General features: G+C 39.0%; 1 protein-coding gene across 3 annotated transcripts in view; it reads right to left on the bottom strand.

The window, feature by feature from the left end:
* The window catches only part of UVRAG (UV radiation resistance associated), a 324,828-nt gene that overhangs the window by 63,621 nt on the left and 236,919 nt on the right, over nt 1–24,288 (bottom strand). For all 3 annotated transcript variants that reach the window (XM_034933393.3, XM_055094696.2, XM_055094695.2), the window contains one exon: nt 13,178–13,256. In XM_034933393.3, the coding sequence (XP_034789284.2) occupies nt 13,178–13,256 (79 nt within the window). The remainder of the gene's footprint in view (nt 1–13,177; nt 13,257–24,288) is intronic.

Genomic DNA, 24,288 nt, shown 5'->3' with positions numbered 1-24,288 from the left:
AGTTAAAAGAGATGGAATATAACCCTGAAATTTCTTTTTTTTTTTTTTTGAGACGGAGTCTTGCTCTGTAGCCCAGGCTGGAGTGCAGTGGTGCGATCTCAGCTCACTGCCAGCTCCGCCTCCTGGGTTCACATCATTCTCCTGCCTCAGCCTCCTGAGTAGCTGGGACTACAGGTGTCCGCCACCACACCCAGCTAATTTTTTTTTTTTTTTGTATTTTTAGTAGAGTAAAGACAGGGTTTCACTGTGTTAGCCAGGATGGTCTCAATCTCCTGACCTCGTGATCCGCACACCTTGGCCTCCCAAAGTGCTGGGATTACAGGTGTGAGCCACCGCACCCGGTCTAACCTTGAAATTTCTAATTGTTGGTGTTATGTTCTTTCCATTAAATCATTTCATCCACCTTTTTGAAATCTGTGGATGACAAAATTTCATTCCTTTCATTGCATCTACCTAAATAATTTAATTATTTAAATGTAAAGTGCTAGTCTGCATTTATAATATATATATTTTTAAACCAATAATTTACAGAAATATCTACAAAGTTATTATTTTAAATACAGAATTACGATATGGGTCTATCCACAGATAACTGTGGGTATGTTGGTGAAAGTAATCTCTCTTTCAAAAAGATAAATTAGCAAAACATAACATCATTAAAAGTTCCAAAATTTAGAATTTCAAATCTACTGTGCTACCTTCCCCTAAAATCTAGAGACTTTGGGTTTTGAATCAGGCAATATAAACCATTTTTTTGGAGCTCATCTCTTTAAAGAGCTTACACCTAAGCTATGCCGGTCACTTTGATGCCAACTAAAATCAGACCAAATTCATTTTTCATATAGCTCATAATTCATTTCATGATGCTTAATCATAAAAAGTATAGTGAGAATTTATATCCCATCCTCTCTGAACTAGCTAGCACTGCATATTTCATTTCAGTTGAGGTACATTCTTTAAATATTTTCCACCCAGCAAAAGACGTCACTCATGGTGGTGCTTTGGAAAAGGCTAATCTTATTACTGAACAAGTAAAAAGGCTAAAGTGAATCTTTTAAAACAACTAGGATAAAGGAAGAGATAGATGTTATCAAAGATGGTAAGCCAAGTAAGGTGCTAAATGTATATTGAGCTATTAGCCACAGAAAAAAGGGAAGCCTGTTATGTAAGATGTTTCTTCCTGTCTGACAAAAGGAAAGCAGCAAGTACGGTCTCCTGAACTTAGAGTCAGATATTAGGGTCTGAATTTCTTTGTTTATCTAACAGCTGTGTGACTATGAGCAAAAGACTTACCCTTCAGAGGCTCAGTTTATCTAAATGTAAAATGAAGATAATACCAACACTTTAAGGGTTTCTGCAAAGGATAAAAGAAATAATATATGTGAAAGGGCCCTGTGCCCTAAAATAAGCTATATAAATGTAAGTTACAATTGTTTTATTTTTCATTTGGAAAGATATTTTTGGCACTGTATTTGTAGTTTCAGTTTAAAAGGAAAAAATGTCCAACTGAGATAAAAAGTTTTATCAATTTACACTTTCAGCAATCAAAGAGTACAGTAATCATAGTCAATGACATTAAAAATGTCTAGCACATTGGTTAATAGCTAATGATGGCTCTCAGAAAAATTAATACATGAACACTTAACCAATCATTTGCAACTACAAAAATGCAGTATGTTATCCCTTTAAACACAGAACAGAACTTTTGGAAAAAACTATGTATAAATAAATATAATTTTTTGACCTCAATTAAAACATTAAATAGATACGAGAGATGTGTGTGTGTGTATATATATAATATTTACATATATTATATATTTTATATATACAATATATAATATACATTAAACAGAAATGAGTTGTTTAATTATCAACCTTAAAGAGGAAAGAACAATCTCTGACTGACTCATTCATCATTCATTCTTTCAATAGACACCTTTTTTTTTTTTTGAGACAGGGTTTGCCATGTCGCCCAGGCTGGAGTGCAATGGTACAATCACAGCTCACTGCAGCCTTGACCTCCTGGACTCAGGTGATTTTCCCATCTCAGCCTCCCAAGTGGCTGGAACCACAGTTGCACACCATCACACCCTGCTAATTTTTTTATTATGGGGTCTTGTCATCTGCCTCTAAATAAATAAATAAATAAATACAACCTAATTTAAAAATGGTCAAAGGGTCGGAATAGTTGTTTCTCCAAAGAAGATCTACAAATGGCCAATAAGTACATAAAAGAGTAATGACACTCAACATCATTAGCCATTAGAAAAAATTCAAGTCAAAACCATTTACAACTAGTAGGATGGCTATAATAAAAAAGAAAAATAAGTGTTGGTGAGGATACAGAGCAATTGGAACCTGATACCGTTTGGCTGTGTCCCCACCCAAATCTCATCTTGAATTGTAGCTCCCATAATTCCACGTGTCATGGGAGGGACCCAGTGGGAGGTAATTGAATCATGGGAGCAGGTCTTTCCTGTGCTGTTCTTGTGATAGTGAATAAGTCTCACAAGATCTGATGTGAGATCAGATTTATAAAGGGGAGTTCCCCTGCACACGCCCTCTTGCTTGCTGCCATGTAACACAGTACAATTGCTTCTACTTTGCCTTCTACCATGATCGTGAGGCCTCCCTAGTCATGTGGATCTGTGAGTCCATTAAGCCTCTTTCCTTTATAAATTACCCAGTCATGGCTATGTCTTTATTAGCAGCATGAGAACAGACTAATACAGAACCTTTGTACATTAGTAGTGGGAATGTAAAATGGTGTTGCCACTTTAGAAAACAGTCTGGCAATTCCTCAAATTTAAACATAGCTACCATATGGCTCAGCAATTCCACTCCTAGGTATACACCCCAAAATAATGAAAACCATATCCCCACAAAAACTTGTACCCAAATGTTCATAACAGCATTCTTATAACAGCCAAGAAATGGAAACATCCCAAAAGTCTATCAACTCATAAATGGATAAATAACATGTCGTATATACATACACATCTTCCAACTGCAAAAAAAACTGGCTACAAAAAGGAATGACTCATACATGCTACAAAATGGATAAACCTTGAGCCTATGGAAAGCAAATAAAGCCAGTTACAGAAGACCACATATTTTATGATTCCATTTGTAAGAAATGTCCAGAACAGCAAATCTATAGAAACAGAAAGTAGGCTGGTAGCTGCCCAGGGATGGGGAACCTGAGGGAATGAGGAATGACTACTAGTGGGTACAGGGTTTCTTTTGGGGGCAATGAAAATGTTCTATAATTGACCGTGGTGATAGTTGCACAATTTGGTGAATATATTAAAAGCCACTGAACTATATACTTTTTTTTTTTTTTTTGAGACACAGTCTTGTTCTATTGCCTAGGCTGGAGTGCAGTGGCATGGCTCATGCAACCTCCGCCTCCCAGGTGCAAGCCACTCCTTCACTCCTGCCTCAGCCTCCCAAGTAGCTGGGATTACAGGGATTACAGGTGACTGCAACCCTGCCTGGCTAATTTTTGTATTTTTTTAGTAGAGACAGGGTTTCACCATGTTGGCCAGGCTGGTCTCAAACTCCTGACCTCAAGTGATCCGCCCACCTCGGCCTCCCAAAGTGCTGGCATTACAGGTGTGAGCCACCACGCCTGGCCTGAATTGTACAATTTAAATGGGTTAATTGTATGTTATGTGAAATATATCTCAGTAAACTTTTTTTTAAATTTAGTACTTTTTATAAAGAGCTTCCACATTATTGGCAAATTTTGTATGCAGTAGTTGGGGAAAGGCATTTTGACTATTAAAACATCCTTGGAATTTATATTTTTGATTCCAAGAATTATGAAAATAAAAGCATATTTTCTTCTCATGTGTCATATACATTTGGCTGTATGTTAAAGAAATATACATGAATTTAAGCTGCTGGGTAGAAGCTGGCATTGATCCCTTCTAAATAGCTGTGCACTGTGGGCCCCAGGAGTAAAGATTTACAGAAGGACCACGTCCTTGGCAGAACAGGGGTTCCCAGCTGTTTTGGATGGAGAAGCTATTTTTACTTTCTATGAAGTCTTAACTTGAAGGGGAAGAGAAGTAATAGGGTAAAAGGAAGGGAGTCATGAAATCCCCAGGTTCTAATTTTAGCTCTTCTACTTAACTCACTGTCTCAGGGGGCTCTTCTGTAAAATGCAGATAATTGTCTATGCCCTGTCTAACTCACAGAATTGTAGGAAGGCCCAAATTAAAAAGAAAAACAAATAATGTTAGTAGGATATAACTGGATTTGGTTTTGAATTGCTTGCCATTTAATAGCTTTGTCATCCCCAGGAAATCAGCATAGCAGCAGCTCAATTTCTTATCTCTAAAGACAGACTTGGTCAACATACTTCATAGAGTATGAAATGAGCTACACAAATAAAAATACACACTCCAAAGCCATTACATTCTATACAAATGTAAATCATCATTATTATTTGTACAATATACCCTCAAAGTATTACTCTTAAACATTGAGCTTTCAGAAAAGGAGAGAAGAGGCCTGGCTTACAAAAGCAACAAGGAAGAATCCACTGATAGCTGCTAGCCTTCTGACTTGTACTACATATCATTCCTGGAATGCAAATTGGTAGGTCTCTCATATTATGTTTCCACATTTGGGGAAATGACACATGTGTCTTGGAGCAATTGAAGAGTTTCACAGAAAATCTGGATGGCCACATTCTGTAAGACAGTGGTTCTCAAAAGTTTAGTCTCAAGATCCCTTTATACTCTTAAAATGACTGAGGACCCCAAAGGGCTTTCATTTATATGGGTCATATGTATCAATAATTATCATATTAAAAATTGAAATTAAGAAAACTTTTGCATGTTTGTGAATTCTTCCAAAAATAGCAATAGCAATCTATTACTTGTTAATATAAATAATATTTTTAATGAAAAATAAGCAAATTTTCCAAAAAAGAAAATTAGTGAGATGAGTGACATTGTTTTACATTTTTGCAAGTCTGTTTTGCAATGTCTAGCTTAATAGAAGCCAGCTGGAGTCTCACATTGTCTTCTGCACTCATTGTTACCATGTGTTGTTTAGTAAGAAAATCCAGCCTTATACAGATATGCAGCTGAAAAAGAAAGGAGTATTTTAAGTGCTTTTTCAGATGGTTGTGGATATTCTTGTTTGATACTACTCCCAACCTCATTAAGTAATAGCTTTTTAAAGGTACTAGTAGCAATGCAGAATCTGAAACCCTATCAATAAAGTTTTCATACTCTCTTACATTAAAATCCATTGGTCTTTCTGGCACTTTGAAAGGATCTTTACCTACGTATGATTTCATAGCATTATACAATGGTCATTTGGAAAACATTGGCTCATTGAGTTATATGTATTTTTAATGCTGACACATTCCATTATAAACTATTTAAAAATCACATGTGTTATTATCACTACCAATCTTATCAAAAAAATCCTTAAGGATTGGGCAGCTGCCAATCTCATGGTGGCAGACACAAGCGATCTGGAATTCGAATTTTCATTTAAAATCCTGAATTTTATCATCAGTTGATTTCCTTTAAGAGACAGGCTCACTTCATTCAGTTTTGAGAAAATGTTTGCCAAATACTTAAGTCTAAATAACCATAATTTGTCAGTCATTCTTTCAAGTAAAGACAAGGCTTTTAAAAAAGAAGGTAGTTCACTTAGCAACTCGATTGCACATGGGCTTTTCCTTGAAACAACCACTGTACTTCAGCATGCAGCAGAAGTGATTTATGCATATTCTCTTTCCATCACACAGAATATTAAGAAGGTGTGCACTCAGAGGTCATGATTTAATATAATCAATAATTTTTACTGCTTCATTAAGGACATTCTTAATTGAACCCCATTTTAAATATATATATAAACTATGAGTACACAGTCTTACAGAAGACAAATACTGCTAGCTGAGTTTAGTCCCTCTGCCTTGATTTGTTCTAAGTGGCCAGCAATTTTACCCACCATCATGTAAATGTCAACACAGTGAAACAGGCAAAAATGTCTTAGTATTATTATGAAAATAATTCCGCCCTCTCAGACCTACTGAGGGTGTTGGGGATCCCCAAGGAACCAGGGACTGATTACACTGCTGCTCTAGAAGAAAAAGGAATCTGTCACTTAAATTCTGTACAGTTGGCACACTCATGTGAAACTATTCAGAAAATCTACTAAAGGCTCAGTACCAACAATCTGGAAGAAAATTATTTAGTTTCAGTATAGCTCTCTTCACTGTATTCAAAAGTTAAACTAATTCAATGCCTGTACAGATGGCCAATTCATCGTCACATTAAAAATATATTCACAGTATGGTGTGAGTTGTGGTAAGAACTATACATTCACATCATACCTATCAAAAGTCTTCCTTTTATAAGATAAATAATGAGCTGGACTTTTTCCCTGTTCTCTTCCTTACCCAGAGCCCACCATCCTTCATGCATCTGAAAAAGGCACTTTGGGATAAGTGGCAAGAGCAAAGGCTCACTCTCATCAGCATAAACATGCCTTGATATCTGCCATCTTAAAAAACAAAGCAAACAAACCATTCTACATTCCCACAAAACAAACAGATTGAAAACAAAAACAAAAACAAAAAGAAACTTCCCTGAATCCCATAGTCATCTCCAGTTACAAACCCATAACTGGACATACTGATGACTTCTTCTATTCAGAAATTTACTCCTCTTAGTTTCCAAATTACTACTGTCTCTTCATTTTCTCCCTACCTGACTGTCCATTCCTCTCAGTTTTTGCTGGTTCTTCCTCCTCTATTCAACTTCTAAATGTAATTTCCCAGGATTAAATCCCACTGTACGTGTGTGTCTGTATTTGTCTCTCTCTCTTTTCAGCTCTGCGTTCTCTCCCTGGGTAATCTCATCTAGTTCTCTGGATTTAAATACCATCCTTATGTTGATGAGTCCCAAATTTCTATACCCTGTACTGACCTCCAGTCCTGAGATCCAGACTTATATATCCTGTTGTCTACTTGGATTTCTAATAGGTAACTCAAACTTAACATTTGCAAAGAAGATCTTTTGGTTGCCCCACTCCCATCTCCTGGATCTTTCTCCATCTCAATAAATGGCATTAACATCCAAGGAGTTGCTCATACACAAAACCTAGGAGTCATTCTTGACATTCCTTTTTTTCCCTCATCTCCCACATTCAGTCCACTAGTTCATGTCCCATAATATATTTCAAATCTGTTCACTTCTCTCCATCTCTACCCCTACCATCCTGATCCAAACCACCACCACCCCTAATCTGGTCTTCTGAAATAGCCTTCTAACTGGTAACTCTGCTTCAACTCTAGTTCCCTGCAATCCATTAAAGTAGCTAGAATGTGGAGATGGGTGGGTGGGGCCAAAAAAAAGTAGTAGCTAGAATGATCGTTGGGAAAAAACATATCAAATCATGCCAGTTTCCTGCTTAAATCTTCCCTCAATGGTTTCCCTTTGTATTTAGAATAATCTAGGAAACTCTGCTGTGGTCTCTGAGGTTTTATGTGCTATGCTCCCTGGGTACCTCTGCCACTCAATTACTACACTCCTGCCACATCAGCCTTCCATCTGTTACCTCAACATAGCTCTTTCCTACCTCAGGGCCTTTGCCCTTGCTATTCCCATGACCTTCAGGAACTTTCTGTTCCTTAGCTGGTTGGATGGCTAGTTCCTTGTCATCATTCATGTCTAAGCTCAACAGTCACTTCCTCAATAAGGCTTATTTGACAATTTAATCTAAAGTAGGTCCTTTTCCACTTATTTTCTATTATATCACCTAATTAATTTCCATCACAGCACTTATTGCAATCTAAAATGACTTTCTCTGTTTATTGTATGTCTCTTCCCATCAGGTTATAAGCTTAACGAGGCAGGGATCTTTCTTTTTCTTTTATTAAAACAGCTTTATTGAGATATGATTCACATAACATACAATTCACCCATTTAAAGTGTACAACTCAAATTTGCCATTTAAACCATGTTTAAGTGTAAAATTCAGTGGCATTGATTACATACACAATGATATATAATGGTTGTCACCATCTATTTCCAAAACTTTTTCATCACCCCAACAGAAACTGTAATCATTAAGCAATATAGCTCTCCTATTCCCCCAGCCCTCTAATGTGGCTTTCTGACTCCATGAGTTTGCTTTTTGTAGATATTTATATAAATGGAACGCTACAATATTTGTCCTTTTGTGTCTAGCATATTAACGAGGCAGGGATCAGGGATCCAGTGTATCTTATTCATTGCTCTACCCACTGCAACCTAACTCAGTGTACACAGCACACAGTACATGCTCAACAAATACTGTTGAATAAACTAATGAATTTTAAGCAAGTCACCTAACTTTAAAAAAATTTTATATTGTATCAATTTAAGGGGTACAAGATGTTTGAAGGTATACATGATGTTTTGATATACATATACATAGTGAAATGATTATAGCAGTCAAACAAATTAACATATTCATGGGTGTGTGTGATTAAAAACTGTAGAAATCTACTCTCTTGACAAATTTTCAGTACACAATACAATATTACTAACTATAATCCTCATTCTGTATATTATATCCCTAGACTTATGCAGCCTATCTAACTGCAAATTTGTATACCCTTTAGCCTGCTTCTTCCCATTTCCTCCTCTCCCTCCCACTGAATCACTATCCTACTCTCTGTTTCTAGTTATTCAACTTTTACATTTAAGATTCTGCATATGATTGAGATCATACAGTCTTTGTCTTTCAGTGTCTGGCTTATTTCACTTAGCATCATATCCTCCAGGTTCATCTGTGTTGTCACAAATGGCAGTATGTCCTTTACAGAGGCTGAATAATATTCTATTTGTGTGTGTGTGCGTTGTGTTTGTGTATCACAATTTTTAAAATTCATTAAAGTCACTTAACTTTTCTAGATCTTAGTTTCTTGTGTGATGGTGCTATATCACCATTCATTATTAATTTCATTAGAACTTACAGTGTTTCTGGCATTGTGCTTGCTAATGGAAAAATTATGATGTGCAAAATAGTTTTTGTCTCCATTCTCAAAAAACGTTTGCTTCCTTTTCTATCTGGGAATGTCGTCTTCTTTGATTTGGTGCACTTTTAGGATGGAAATATATAGAACAGTGAAGTATATAGAAGTAAGGGGATCTCTGCCACACTTATCAAATTATGTGATATGACACTGGAGGGACAAATGTCAAAAGCCAAGCTGTCCTCAAATGATTTAATAGCATCTGCCCTTTTTACTTTGCAGGGTGATGATAGGGATCATGTGAATTTATATGCATGTACTTTACAAACTATAAGGCTTCCACAAATGTAAGATAAAAGTATTATAATTTTTGTTTTACATTTAATTTTTATGCTCTGAGAATTAAAAGCAAATTTCTGTTCTCTATACAAATTCTAATATAATGTACTTATGAACTAACTGAAATTATGGCAGGATCTGGTTTTTAAAGTCAATGTCAATTATACTTCACCTGAATTTTGACAGGCCCATTCCTATAGCATTACATGCTAGCCAAGAAGGAAGGCTATTTCTAACTGAAGAGGCTGGCACTTAACAAATATTAATACATGGTGCTGAAAACAAGGCATTTTGCTTCACTCACTCTCAGTACTTAATCCAGCACACACACACACCTTTAGACAGCAGTGACATGACGAGGGCAAGCAGGCCTTACCAGTGCTCTCAGCTCTTCAAACAACACTTGAGGATTTCTACTTGAAGGCCTGTCTCTCTAAGCTTGTGCTTTCAAAACTTGGGCTGGACTGATCCCAAATACTGAAGTAACAAATATTACTAAATTCTGTCATTTCCTCTACCAAAAAAGTGATTTTACTACTACTTCTGGTTGTGATGAAAGGTCCTATTGACTATTCAAATCCTCAATCAAGTTATGGATGCAGTATTAAATGACTTCACTCCTTTTTCTCTGGCACTTCAACACATGCCAATGCTTTCATCCACCTCCACTAATGTGGCTTATAAATTACTGAGGTGAGGCCATTTTAATAGTATGATTTGTTCACATCTTAAGAGATGGGTACATATGGAACTGGCTGAGAAGACAAACTCTCCTTTGACAACATATATTAGTCTATATGTCTATAAAAATAAACCTTCAAAAGCTGGAAATACCTGATTGCTACAATGCTCGCTTAGGAGCCATAACAATTAATGGTTCTTTCATTTGTTACAAATCAAAACGTGAAAAAGTGATGGCAGTAAGGTCAAAGACAAAATGAAAGCTTCCCTGAGAAACAGCGAGAGACAGAAAAGACAGAGCTGAAGCAAAAAAAGTGAAAGGTCACAACTGTTCTAAAAGTTTCTAACTGCTTAAAGGGCTTCCCGAATACATTTTGAAATATAGAAAAGCCAGTTTTTAAGAAGTTTACTGTCCCCTCCTTTTAAAACTGCCTCCAGTGTGATTAAAAAAAGAAAATCCACAGAGGAGGATACTTGCTCCCTATGGATTCAGAGTAGTTAACCTATTGATTGTTCTCTCAATTTTCAAAGAGCATATATAAAGCTGGAGAGGATACACAATTACTACAAGCAATCCATTTCTCAGATGAGCAAAACTAGGTCAGCATACTTGTGGCCCTGGTTCAGTTAGTAATAAAGTCAGAGGCCTCTTGGGAAGTGGGGATCAAACAGGCCCTAGAGTTGAGAGTCTGATGAGGAGGGCTGACTTTGCTAAGTTTTCCCCTGCACATAGCCTCCATCTTGGTCTTGCTCCCAAAGCAAGCTGTGGTATTCTTAGCAACACTTTATATGATCTTTTGGCATACCATCCTTTTAGGCCCTTGAGAAGAAAGAAGTGTGTTTGTGCATGTGTGTGTACATCTGTACACATGTGCATATTGTGTGTATGTTTGAAGCTGGAATATATGAGGAAATACAGGCATTTCAGCAGGAGTAAGTTTCACCAGGAAGCTTCCAATAGCCTTCTGACCTTAGGATCTAAGTGCCTAGAGCAAGAAAGAGAAAATAGGGCAAGAAGAGAAGTTCTGAACTCAAATCAGAACTTAGTTCTACTAAATGATGCCAGTTTTACTCTCAAACTGGATCCTGTAGTATCTACATGCTCTTTCCACCACGGCTGACATCGCTGGAGGAGCCCTCTAATTTACTTCTTCCTTAGTGCAGTCTTAGTCCGAGCACTTTTTTTTTTTTTTGAGACAGAATCTTGCTCTGTCACCCAGGCTGGAAGTGCACTGGCACGATCTCAGCTCACTGCAACTTCTGCCTCCCGGGTTCAAGAGGTTCTCATGCCTCAGCCTCTCCAGTAGCTGGGATTACAGGTGCATGCCACCACACCTGGCTAATTTTTGTATTTTTTAGTAGAGATGGGGTTTTGCCATGTTGCCCAGGCTGGTCTCCAACTCCTGGCCACAAGCGATCCACCCATCTCGGCCTCCCAAAGTACTGGGATTACAGGCATGAGCCACCACACCTGGCCTCAGTCTGAGCACTTTTGACAAGTTCTGTTTAAGCACTGCCTTTTCCATGGTATGACAGAACTGTGATCAGCGGAGTAGGAGCTCGGCAGTCTTGGAATTAAAGCCCTGCTTCTTTGAATGAAATACTTGTCTGCCAAAAATGCAGAATGGGCAAGCATCAGTTGTGGGAAGAATGGCACATGGAAAGGTGAGTCATGGGCCAGAGACTGTCAGAGGGCTGCTTTCCTGGAGCTGGAGTGGAAGTAACAGTAAAAGTAGTATGGTTGAGAGGACAATGAGTGTGAAGGATGAAGCAAATGATAAACTGAGGATTGCAATCCAGAAATCTGACCCAATTTCAGAAGAGGACAACAATCTTAATAAAAAACAAATTTAAAAAATCTCCACCATTAAACTGAGGTTGGTTAAGGGGAAGAGTGGCAGATGACACCACATACAGGAATAATTCTAGACTGATCAGAAATGAATAAGGGAATGTTTAGCAAGTCGTTAGGTTCATGTGGATAAATGGCAACACAGGCCGATAAAAACAAAAGCATCGCAAATCTTATTACTTTGGTAAAACCAAAAGGTCTGAGGATATAGCTCACAATGTATTTAAATAAAAGCCAAATTGTGGATACTCATCCATGTGATATTCCAGTTGGAAGGATGTCCAATGAAAACAAAACAAAACACTTGTTATTTATAAAAATAAATAGGCTGGGCGTTTTAAAGGCTCACACCTGTAATCCCAGAACTTTGGGAGGCTGAGGCAGGCGGATCACGAGGTCAGCAGATCGAGACCATCTGCCTAACATGGTGAAACCCCGTCTCTACTAAAAACACAAAACATTAGCTGGGCGTGGTGGCATGCGCCTGTAATCCCACCTACTTGGGAGGCTGAGGCAAGAGAATCACTTGAACCCGGGAGGTAGAGGTTGCAGTGAGCCGAGATCGCGCCATTGCACTCCAGCCTGGGTGACACAGCAAGACTCCATCTCAAAAACAAAAACAAAAAAAAATAAAAAACAAAGGAAGTTAGTCTTCCTTTATAATTAGAAAACTTGTGGAATGCCTACATCTTGAAGTAGGGCCAGAAGTTCTAAAGAAATGCTACATATTTCTTTCAGGAAAATACAAACCTAGGCATCTGATAGTCTTACTACGGCATACGGAAAGACATTATTTAAGTGGCATACTAACTGATGTGATGTTGAGAGTGCCACAAACATCTAAGACAGACTGGAAGGGCCATGTGCTTGGTCTTTTCCTTTGGGCCCTGAATAATAAAGTGAGGAGACCATGAAGTACTTGCAAAGGCACTGAACTTTTACTCCATAAACAACAATGCAAATTGAGTCCCTAGAAATAGTCTAAGAAAAGAAAATTACAATTGGTCAAGCTGCAGAGGCAAGAGATGATGAAGCCCACACATTGAAGTATAGTCTACCAGCAAGTAAAAATACAAAAAAAGATTCTGAGTTTAGCAAGTAGCAAGAGGATTCCAATTTGTATTCATTGCTTCTCTGTAGTCATTTTAAGGGCACGGAAAAAGACTGTGGTCAAAAAAAAGAACTGTGTATTACTAATGTAACTGGTTAAATGCGAGGGTCAACTGCAGTGCATATTTATAAAGAAAAAAGGCTGGCAATCTAAGGAAACAGGCTGTGCATGGGAAGTAGGAGAGAAGTGAAGAACAGAGACTTACCTGTGCTATATTTTTGTTCAGAAGATAGACACCATAATCAAACTGCAACTTCTCCCCTCCTTTTGGATACAGTGGAAACCTAAGAAAGGTAAAGAAGGATCAGATATTTTCAAAAGCTGAGTAAATACAACCTCCAAGTTGTCAACAGAGGCTGAAGTTTCTTAGATACAGCATAAACATCTGAATTGGACTAAGTCACCTAGCTATAGTCATTGCAATCTACTGACATCTTCATAATATTAATTAAGTCAGAATAACGGCTGCTTTCTTTCAAAAGAAAAAGTGAACAGGTCACAGAACAAGGAACTAATGTTTAAGAAAGTGACCAACCCACCCCAAGGAGTTGAGGCCACTGGTTCCTATTTACATATCATAAACTTGCCACCTTAGCTAAGATTAAGATCCCAGAAATTTTTCCCTCTAATATCTTGGACCTGACATCTCAACTTCTACTAAATGGGAGAGGAAGATTAAGAAGGAAAAAAAATCAGACTTAGAAGCAATATATAAGATTTCTGTTTCTTTTAAGGTGACCAGTGAAATCAACAGTGCCAATATGAGCCAAAATTCATTAAAATATTCATTCACATTTACAGGGATGGCTATTTGGATGCAACTTCTCTAAGGCAATGTGCTCATGCCATAAGGCTCTCATACATGAATTTCCATTTTAACCTGCCTCACTGGAGCAACAAAGGCATGCGATCTGGATCTTCATAAAGATAATGAGTTATTTTAGAGAGTAACTCCCCTCACTATTCCCCTTCTTTACACCTGCAAATGAAGAAAAGTTTAGAGCATACCTATAGTCTAGTCATTGTTTTCTGATTCTTAAGATCAAGCAAAAGTTTTAGCATCTGATACAGATTTCTTTACAAACAGATCAATTATTACTTAGGGTCAAGAAGAAAACTTCATCTTCCTTACTTCTGCGATATACAATTATTCTCAAGAATAAAATAATCTTATTGAAATGAATGGCAGGTGACAATTACTAGTCTTAATTTCAATTGTCTTTTAATTGCCTGAGGAAAAGATACATTCCATAAAGCCTAGAGGATATTATTTTCTAGAGAAAATAAAATAAAGGAAATAGAATTTAAGGGCTTTATATTAAATTCTCAGGAGTTGCTGGCTACATAGTATCCAAAGGTAAATTTGTTACACTATAAAATTATAGGCACTGGGGACTGAGCAAGGTCATGAACTGTATTTATTCTCTACTAAAGGAACACCAAATGCTTCACACACCCATCAAGAAGACAGAGCTTCATATTTAATTGAAACAGTAAAAAATAAACTAGGACATGTGGTTTGGCCTCAAATTGAGATGCATAAAAATGACAGCATAGCAAATTCAGGATAAGCAAAGTGCAACACCAGGCTGTTGCAAGACGTCTGGGAATCATTCAAATTCAGATGGGGTAGCCTGCAAAGAAATGACATATTTGCAAATACCCAACAGGGGCACTTTAGAGAAAATCTACTACAGTCCTAAACCTCTGTGCTGTCTAGCTGTTATTCTATAAGCTTCAAATGTAGACTATCTGAACAGCTCTCCAAACCCATAGCTATCTCTATTTTCAAGGTATAAATCTAGAAACTGTTTCGTATGTTAGAAGAGTAAATTGAGATCAGCATACATTGAAAACCAAGCTTCAACATTCCTAAAAAATTGATTTCACAACATTTGACTTTATTATGACTTCAGTGGGACTTATTTATACAAAAAGCCACAAGGTATGGTTCGGATAAGGCAATGCAAAGACAGATCGAATATTAGGACAGAATTTACATTTTATATTGCTTTCAAATTCTTAGGTCACTTGAAGTTGAATAGTATAATAGCTTATAACTATCATGCATTCATCTTACTTTGCAAAAGTACATGTATTTATAGGTCTATCAATCTTGAAAAATACCCATTTTAAAGGGTAAAACCTATTATCGTCAGAACATAAGATACAAATCTTATATTGGAGAATTACATTAGCAAGCTATAGAAGCTTTAGATAAGAACGTGGTCATTAAAGTACAACCAGAAGCAGGTCCATAACACCACAAAGAGGACTCAATAAAGGAGTATTACATTAAATAACTGGAGGATGAACTACATATTTCCTATGAAGATTCAATACAATTTATTATTATATTCAATTAAAATGGCTAATATTATTTTCAAATTAAATTAAATTTCCACATTGAAAATTCACCGACTCTACTGTCTTCAAATGGCCTTATTTGAACCATACCTTGTAGCTCTTTCTATAAATAGTAGAAAAATCAAGGAATTAGAAAGCAATAAATAGATTACGTGTGTGACAGAATTCCATCTGAGCCTTACTGTCACTGTAACTAACAACAGGTGGTGAAGAGGTTAGTGGGGAGAACTGCAGACCTCCAATCTTAATTATCAGAGCCCACCTTTATCTACTGTAAATACTCGTATCATTGTGAACTATCAAACTGGCTTAGGTCAGTTTGCAACCCTTTCTTTTTCCAGTCTGTCTCAGATTGTAAATTTACACTCACTGTGTGATTACTTGGTTCATGTGTGTCTCCCTTATGATACCGTAGGCTCCAAGAGGGCAGAAATTTTATTTTCTTCCTCTTTGCCTCTCTGTCAAGTGTCTAAGCACTGCTACTAGCAGAACGCAATAAATATTTGTTGAATTTTTTTTAAAAAAGATTATTTGTGAAAAATATTTGGAACTCTTTAGTACAGAACAGTTTCAATATGAGTTAAGAATTATGCGATGACTACCAAAAAAGCTAATGCGATCCCAGGCTGCGGTAACAGAAGCAGAGCAGCTCAGCTGGGGAACGTGATAGTGATAACTACTTTGTACTAGGTTAGACTGTACCGAGAGACCTATGTTCAGTTCTGGGAGTGAAAGTATTTTACAAATAGACAGAAGAACACCCATATCCTTACTTAAAGGTTATGTTTCTAGAGAACGTTTATAACAATCTCATTTAACTATATAAAGCATGCAGTGAAACAATGAAGTAGTCAGTATTATTGTTATTTAAAATAAACTGATTTGGCTTGGTCACCTAAGTAGGAAGTGGAAGAGACATGGCTTCAGTATTAGGTCTTCAATAATAAATCCAGTATTCTCTCTACTGCCTCTGAATGCTTTAGAGAAGCAAACCCAGGATGATTAGGGGAACAGAAGTCAGTATTGAGAGAAATTGTTGAAGGAACCAGAGGTGTTTGTCCTGGAGGATAGCAGTCTCAGGGACAACAAATGAAGGACTTTCAGAGAGAAAAAGAATTCGTTGTTTTCTGCATGGCTTCAAGCAGGGAGAACCAAAGTGAATGGTATATGCGTTACAGGAGATTGATTTCACTACAAAGTTATTCAAAATCCTAAAGATCTTGGTTACAGGCAGCCAAGTAGAGAAGGGCGACAAACACAAACAATGGACATGTATTCAGTGGATGTAGCGGGTTACACGGCGGCCTCCAAAAAGATATGCCCATATTCTAATCCTTGGGACCTAAGTTAACTTATTTGATGAAAAGATCTAAAATAGTTAAGGATCTTGAGTTGAGATCATTTTTTATTATTCAGGTGGGCCCTCAATCTAGTAAGTATCGTAATAAGGAAACACAGAGGTGAGACAAAGGGAAAAGAGGTTGTGTGGAGATGGAGGCAGAGCTTAGTTATGCAGCCACAAGCCGGGCAATGCCTGGAGCCACCAGAAGCTGGAAAGGATAAAGAAAGGAGTGTGGCCCTGATGACACTTTGATTTTGGACTTCTGGCCTCCAGAACTGTGTGAGGCAAATTTCTGCTGTTTATCTCATCAAGTTTCTGGTAACTTACAGTAGCTTGAGAGACTAGCACAGGAGGAATCAAATACTGGATGATCCACTGGACTCAATGAGGTATAGTATCTCCTCCAACTCCAAGATGTTATAATTCTCAATATGTGAAACTAAACATACTGAATATAATTTTGAGTCCGGAATTGGTGGGTTCTTGGTCTCACTAACTTCAAGAATGAAGCTGCGGACCCTCGCGGTGAGTGTTACAGTTCTTAATGGCGGTGTGTCCGGAGTTTGTTCCTTCTGATGTTCGGATGTGTTGGGAGTTTCTTCCTTCTGGTGGGGTTCGTGGTCTCGCTGGCTCAGGTGTGAAGCTGGGACCTCCGCAGTGAGTGTTACAGCTCTTAAGGTGGCGCGTCTGGAGTTGTTCGTTCCTCCCGGTGGGTTCGTGGTCTCGCTGGCTTCAGGAGTGAAGCTGCAGACCTTCGCGGTGAGTGTTACAGCTCATAAACGCAGTGTGGACCCAAAGAGCGAGCAGCAGCAAGATTTATTGCAAAGAACGAAACAACAAAGCTTCCACAGAGTGGAAGGGGACCCCAGCGGGTTGCCACTGCTGGTGCCTGCAGCCTGCATTTATTCTATCTGGCCCCACCCACATCCTGCTGATTGGTTCATTTTACAGACAGCCGAGTGGTCTGCTTTGACAGGGCGCTGATTGGCGCGTTTACAATCCCTGAGCTAGACACAAAGGTTCTCCACCTCCCCACTAGATGAGCTAGATACAGAGTGTCAACACAAAGGTTCTCCAAGTCCCCACCAGAGTAGCTAGATACAGAGTGTGGACTGGTGCATTCACAAACCCTGAGCTAGACACAGGGTGCTGATTGGTGTGTTTACAAACCTTGAGCTAGATACAGAGTGCCGACTGGTGTATTTACAATCCCTTAGCTAGACATAAAGGTTCTCCAAGGCCCCACCAGACTCAGGAGCCCAGCTGGCTTCACCCAGTAGATCCCGCACCAGGGCCGCAGGTGGAGCTGCCTGCCAGTCCCGCACCATGTGCCCGCACTCCTCAGCCCTTGGGTGGTCGATGGCACTGGGCGCCATGGAGCAAGGGACAGTGCTCGTCGGGGAGGCTTGGGCCACACAGGATCCCACGGAGGAGGGGGAGGCTCAGGCATGGCGGGCTGCAGGTCCCAAGCCCTGCCCCACGGGGAGGCAGCTGAGGCCTGGCGAGAAATCGAGTGCAGCGCCGGTGTGCTGGCACTGCTGGGGGACCCAGCACACCCTCGGCAGCCACTGGCCCAGGTGCTAAGCCCCTCACTGCCTGGGGCCAGCAGGGCCGGCCGGCCACTCCGAGTGCGGGGCCGCCAAACCCACGCCCACCCGGAACTCCAGCTGGCCCGCAAGCGCCGTGCTGCAGCCCTGGTTCCCGCTCGCGCCTCTCCCTCCACACCTCCCTGCAAGCTGAAGGAGCCGGCTCCGGCCTTGGCCAGCCCAGAAAGGGGCTCCCACAGTGCAGCGGTGGGCTGAAGGGCTCCTCAAGTGCCGCCAAAGTGGGAGCCCAGGCAGAGGAGGCGCCGAGAGCGAGTGAGGGCTGTGAGGGCTGCCAGCACGCTGTCACCCCTCAATTTCATTTTTTTCTTCAGGAACCAAGAAAGATTTGAGACTCTAACGCCAAAGAGTCATCATGATAGGTAGCAGGTAAGGTTGCAAAGTAGACCGACTGAAATCTGGTAAGTAAAGACCAAAAAAAGAAATTCCTATGTACAGGCTGAGTCTGAGCAGGATTTTTCTTTTTTACTAATTCACATATATATCATATACACACCTACAGAGACGCAACACATGAAAAATAGATCACACACAACTTGAAAAAAACTGTGAAAAGAAACTGATTTTCAAACTTTAAATATTTATAAAAGATACACTATTATAAACACTACCCTCTCCCCACCAACCCAGACATTTCTACAAAGGACTCCAAGCTGCTAATAGTTTCTTGCCTTCACCTTCAGAGCCTCACATCCAGATTTAGTTATTTGATGGCAACTGGGGATGAGGACATGGCTATAGGTAATTCAAATTTTTAAATCATACATATTAAGATTACTTCTGCCATTTGTATTTATAGAAAATGTGACAACATGGACTCAATATATTCTGAGGCAATGACTTTACCTCAAACTCGGTATACTTTCTCCTGTCCAGACTAGTTTGCCATTACAACTTTTCTCTATCAATTACTTGGACTTAGAGTGGCATTCAACTTTACCCACCTGATTTGCCTTTTACATATGCAGTGCTTCACCAAGCTGACAAATCATTTCCCCTCTGTAACATTCTCCATTCCTGCTGCCACTCTGGATAATTCTTTGTTGTGGGGTGCTGTCCTATATACTACAGGATGTTTAGAAAGGTCAGCATCTCTATCCTCTACTCACTAAAAGCCAATAGCACTCGACTCCCAGCTGTGATAACCAAAAATGTCTCTAGACATCACCCAATGTTGCCTGGGTGGGTGGGGAAAGGAGTTCAAACTGCCTCCAGTTGAGAATCATTGGTCCAAGCTCTTGTCAATTTGCTTACTACCTAGCCAGAATCCTTAATGCCAGTTCATTCTCCATATCACTGTCAGATTGATTTTAGGAAGCCCAGTAGGTTTCTAAAAACTGAATTACAACAGAAAAGACATAGTTTTTCTAGTCTCAGCTCCATTACATACTTAGTTGTTATATGAACTTGGGTAAATCATAACTAGTTTAATGCTAAGTTCTTAAGCTGTAAAGTGGAGAAACTATCATCTTTCCTGCCTTCTTCACAAGTATCTTGTGAGGATACAACACCACAAGATTGAGAAAGTACATTGCAACTGTAAAGCATGACACAAATATAAGTTATTATTTTCTTTTAAGTAAGACCTCTTATCATGTCACTTCTCAGCCCTGCTTCATAATCAGTTATTGTTTTAAATTTCAACTCCTCTGCCTACCTTTCGAGGCCTAAGTGATCTGACCCATCTGCCCAATTTATCTGTCACCTTTTGCTCAAGAGGTTTCCTCACAGTGTCACAAACACATCAAGTTCACTTTTCTTTCTCTGCCTTTACTTACTTCTCGAAAGTGTCCATCTTTCTTGCTTTCCTATCTAAATACTATTCCATCCTTTATGAGATCTAGTTCAAGTTGTCACATTCCTTTTTAAATTGCCCTTGACCACTCCAGGACTCAATGATTCTCCTTTGACCTTCCTGTTGCCCATTTAATGCCTAGAGATTGATTGGTAGTTGTTTCCATATTCATTTATCTCATGCTCTGGTGGTAGTGCATTAATTTTCCCACATTTCATGATTCACATTCACATGTGCATAATTCTTGTTCTTGCTGCCTCATGCTTTGACAGCTATATCACATTTAAAGAAGTGACCAAAATTAAATCAGGGTATCTGCCAAAGACAATAAATTTTTTTTTTTTTTTTTTTTTGAGATAGGGTCTTGCTCTGTCTCCCAGGCTGGAGTGCAGTGGCATGATCATGACTCACTGCAGCCTCTGACCTCCCGGGCACAAGGGATACTCCTGCCTCAGTCTCCCAGGTAGCTGGGACTGCAGGTGTGCACCACCACACCTGGCTAACTTTTTGCACGGGAGGATAGAGACAAGGTCTCACTATGTTGCCCGGGCTGGTCTTGAACTCCTGGGCTCAAGCAATCCTCCCACTTCAGCCTCCCAAAGTGTTAAGATTACAGGCATGAGTGACCATGCCCGGACCTAAAACTCATTTTAAAAGACGTTTTTCAATGTTTATTTTCCCAAAGTCCCCCCTACAACAACTATAGTAAATTGTGAATTAACTCTGGTATGCTTAGGGGTTCAGAAGTTGGGATAGATTATAACATGAATACCTACTGGGCTCCTCCTGTGGAATACCAGTCTGTATAACTGGTGGGATGACCTACTATCAGGAGCAACCAATTCTTGGTTGGCTATGATAAGTGTTAAGGCTACATGCACTTCAAAGAAGCAATTAACAAAACAACAACAACAAAAAAAACCACACGAGCCTCATTCAAGTCCTCCAGGGCGACAATAACAACAACAACAACAAAAACCTGTGAAAAAAATGTTAATGTAAAATGCCAGCAGCATGCAAGCTGCCCCTATTTTTCCCCCATGATCAAGTAAGGGAAGTGACCAAAAGCTATAGACCCATACTAAATTATTATGGCCAAAGTAAAGCACCTGGTAGAGTAAAAAGGACTATGTTTTACCCTGCCAAGACTAAAGAGGGAAAAAAAAAAAAAACACCTTGCATTTTTCTGCTACATTGTATAGTGTCACTGAAGTTTTAACTGTTGATGGTAATGCTGTGAAAGCATAAGGCAGGCCATAGGCACGTGAGATGGAAATGGCTGGCTGTGGGGGGTTACACTGGGGACTGAAAATATTTCAGCATCTGTTTCCATGTTAAAAAGTTACATTTATTAACCAGTCCAAAATGTACTCTTTAAAAAATAAGCCATTTAAAAATAATATTTCTGTTTCCATTTATCATTTAATATTTTAACTGTATTCAAATCTATTTTTTAAGTTTCCATTTTTCTTTGGATTAATAACTTTACACTAAGGGCCATTTAACCTTCCCCCATAAGTGATATCTCATTTTAAACATCATAATCAATTTAAAGTAACACAGAAAGTAACAGATATCCATTGGTTCGGGCTAAAGTTATAATCTATGAAAAGCATGATTAACAATGGACATTTTCCCCCTCTTTCCCATAGCCAACTGATCCTTAAAAAATCAAATATGATTGTGGCACCCAGTCTCCTACTTAGAACCATCAAAAGATTTTCCACTGCACTTGAAATAAAATTTAAACCACACAGGGTAGCCCACAGGGCCTTACGTGGCTAAAGCCACTGCTACCTCATGTCATTCTCCTTGGCACTCACTATGCTCAAGTCATGCTGGTTTTCCTTCTGTTCCCTGAACATGCCAAGATTGTTTCCTACTTTGGGACTTTTGAACTTGCTATTCTCTGTTTTTTAAGTGTTTGCTCCTTAAATCTTCCCAGAGCTGACACTTTCTTGTCATTCTAGCCTTTGATCAGAATCACCCTTAGAGAGACCACTGCAGGTCACTCAATCTAAAATCCTTCCTCAGAAAGATTACTGAGGGCAGATTAGACTAAGAGTGGCCAGGGGTACTAATCAATTTTAACATTACACACAAAAAAAGATAACTAGACATAATATGCTTCCAAATGTGATATAAAAGGGAGCATCAGTAACACCTATGAAGTATTCTTGCCAAGAAAACTGAATATGATCAACTAAGTTTTTATCTCCAGTTTATAGGTAACACAGGGGAAAGATAAACATGTTAATACAATCAGCAAAATTCAAAATGTGAGGAACTTTACAGGGATCTGCAGAGTAAGTTTAACTTATACAACAAGGAAAAAAATGCAAGGAAAAATAAAGAAGGAGAGAACCTTCAGATTAAAAGAGACCTAAGATGTGGAGCAACCAGAACTCTTATATATTGTTGAGTGGGAGTATAAAATGTACATTACGCTCTACAGAAAAAGGTCTGGCAGTTACTTATAAAACTAAACATACACTTATCCTATGATGTAGCAATTCTGTTCCTGCGTATTTACCCAAGAAATATGAAAACATTTGCCCACAAAAATGCCATGTACAAAAATGTTCACAGCAACTTTACTCACAATAGCCAAAAACTGAAAACCACCTAAGTGTTGAGGATGAAAGAACCTACAATAATATGCCAAGTGAAAGAAGCCTTATGTAAAGAAGTTCATACTGCATGCTTACGGTAAAACAATGGTTAAGCAGAGGACTGGGAAAGACAGTGATTCACTAGGAAAAAGAGAGAGGGAAGTTTCAGGGGAGAGTCAATGATCTGTATCTTGACGTGCTGGACTGCACAGATGCCTATGTATTTGATGGAACTCAGAATAGTTCATTTAAGATTTGTATATTTCTGGCCGGGCACAGTGGCTCACGCCTGTAATCCCAGCACTTTGGGAGGCCGAGGTGGGCGGATCACAAGGTCAGGAGATCGAGACCATCCTGGCTAACACAGTGAAACCCCATCTCTACTAAAAATACAAAAAATTAGCCAGGTGTGGTGGCGGGCACCTGTAGTCCCAGCTACTCAGGAGGCTGAGGCAGGGGAATAGCGTGAACCTGGGAGGCGGAGCTTGCAGTGAGCCGAGATCCTGCCACTGGACTCCAGCCTGGGTGACAGAGTGAGACTCCGTCTCAAAAAAAAAGGTTTGTATATTTCATTATATATAAATTTTACCTCAAAAGAAAAAAGAACCATAAACAAATACTGAGCTCTGGTTAATCATATGCATGATGAAGCATTGAGGGGAAGTCTACTGATATCTGAAACTTACTTTAAGATTCACGGAAATAAATAGGTTGATATAATAGATAAACAGATAGATAAATGGAAAGATACAATAACACAGGTACAGCAAATGTAACCGCAGAATCTAGGTGGTGGGTGTATGGGTGTTTACTACAAGATTCTTTCAACTTTTCTGTATGTTTAGAAATTTTCATAATAAAATCTTGGGATACAACATAAATAAACAAACAAAAGGTTTAGCTAATAGTAAATAATAAGAGAAAAACAGGCTGGTGCGGTGGCTCATGCCTGTAATCTCAGCACTTTGGGGGACCAAGGCAGGTGGATCCTTTGAGCCCAGGAGTTTGAGACCAGCTTGGGTAGTATGGCAAAATCCTGTCTCTACTAAAAATACAAAAATTAGCCAGGCATGATGGTGTATGCCTGTAATCCCAGCTACTTGGGAGGCTGAGGTGGGCGGATCACTTGAGCCCAGGAGATGAAGGTTGCAGTGAGCTGAGATCACACCACTGCACTCCAGTCTGAGTGACAGGATTAATCGTAGGCAGCTTCCTATAGGTGGAAAATTTAAAACTAGTTTTGAAGAAAGTAAAGGTCAGAAATTTGAAAGAGAGAAGATGAAAGAGCATTTGAAATTAGAGTAAAAGAACTGATTCAATCAATAAATGATTTACTTACTTTATACCAAAGACTCTAATGAGCACTGGACAAATAAAGCAAATACTATTCTTCATTCACTTGTTTAGCAATAGTTACTGCACCAACACCTTGTGGTAGGCACTCTTCTAGGTGCTGAGCTAACACAGTGAACAAAATGACAAAAAAAATTCCTGTCTTCATGAAGCTTACACTTCAGTGAGAGAGACATGACAAATAAGAGGAGGTTCACTGAGAAGATTACACTTGAACAAAAACCTGAAGGAAGTGAGAGAAAG

The sequence above is a fragment of the Pan paniscus genome, chromosome 9, assembly GCF_029289425.2.
Source record: "Pan paniscus chromosome 9, NHGRI_mPanPan1-v2.0_pri, whole genome shotgun sequence".
NCBI lineage: Eukaryota > Metazoa > Chordata > Mammalia > Primates > Hominidae > Pan > Pan paniscus.
The sequence above is the reverse complement of the archived record's forward strand: the minus strand, read 5'-3'. Positions and strand labels throughout refer to the sequence as shown.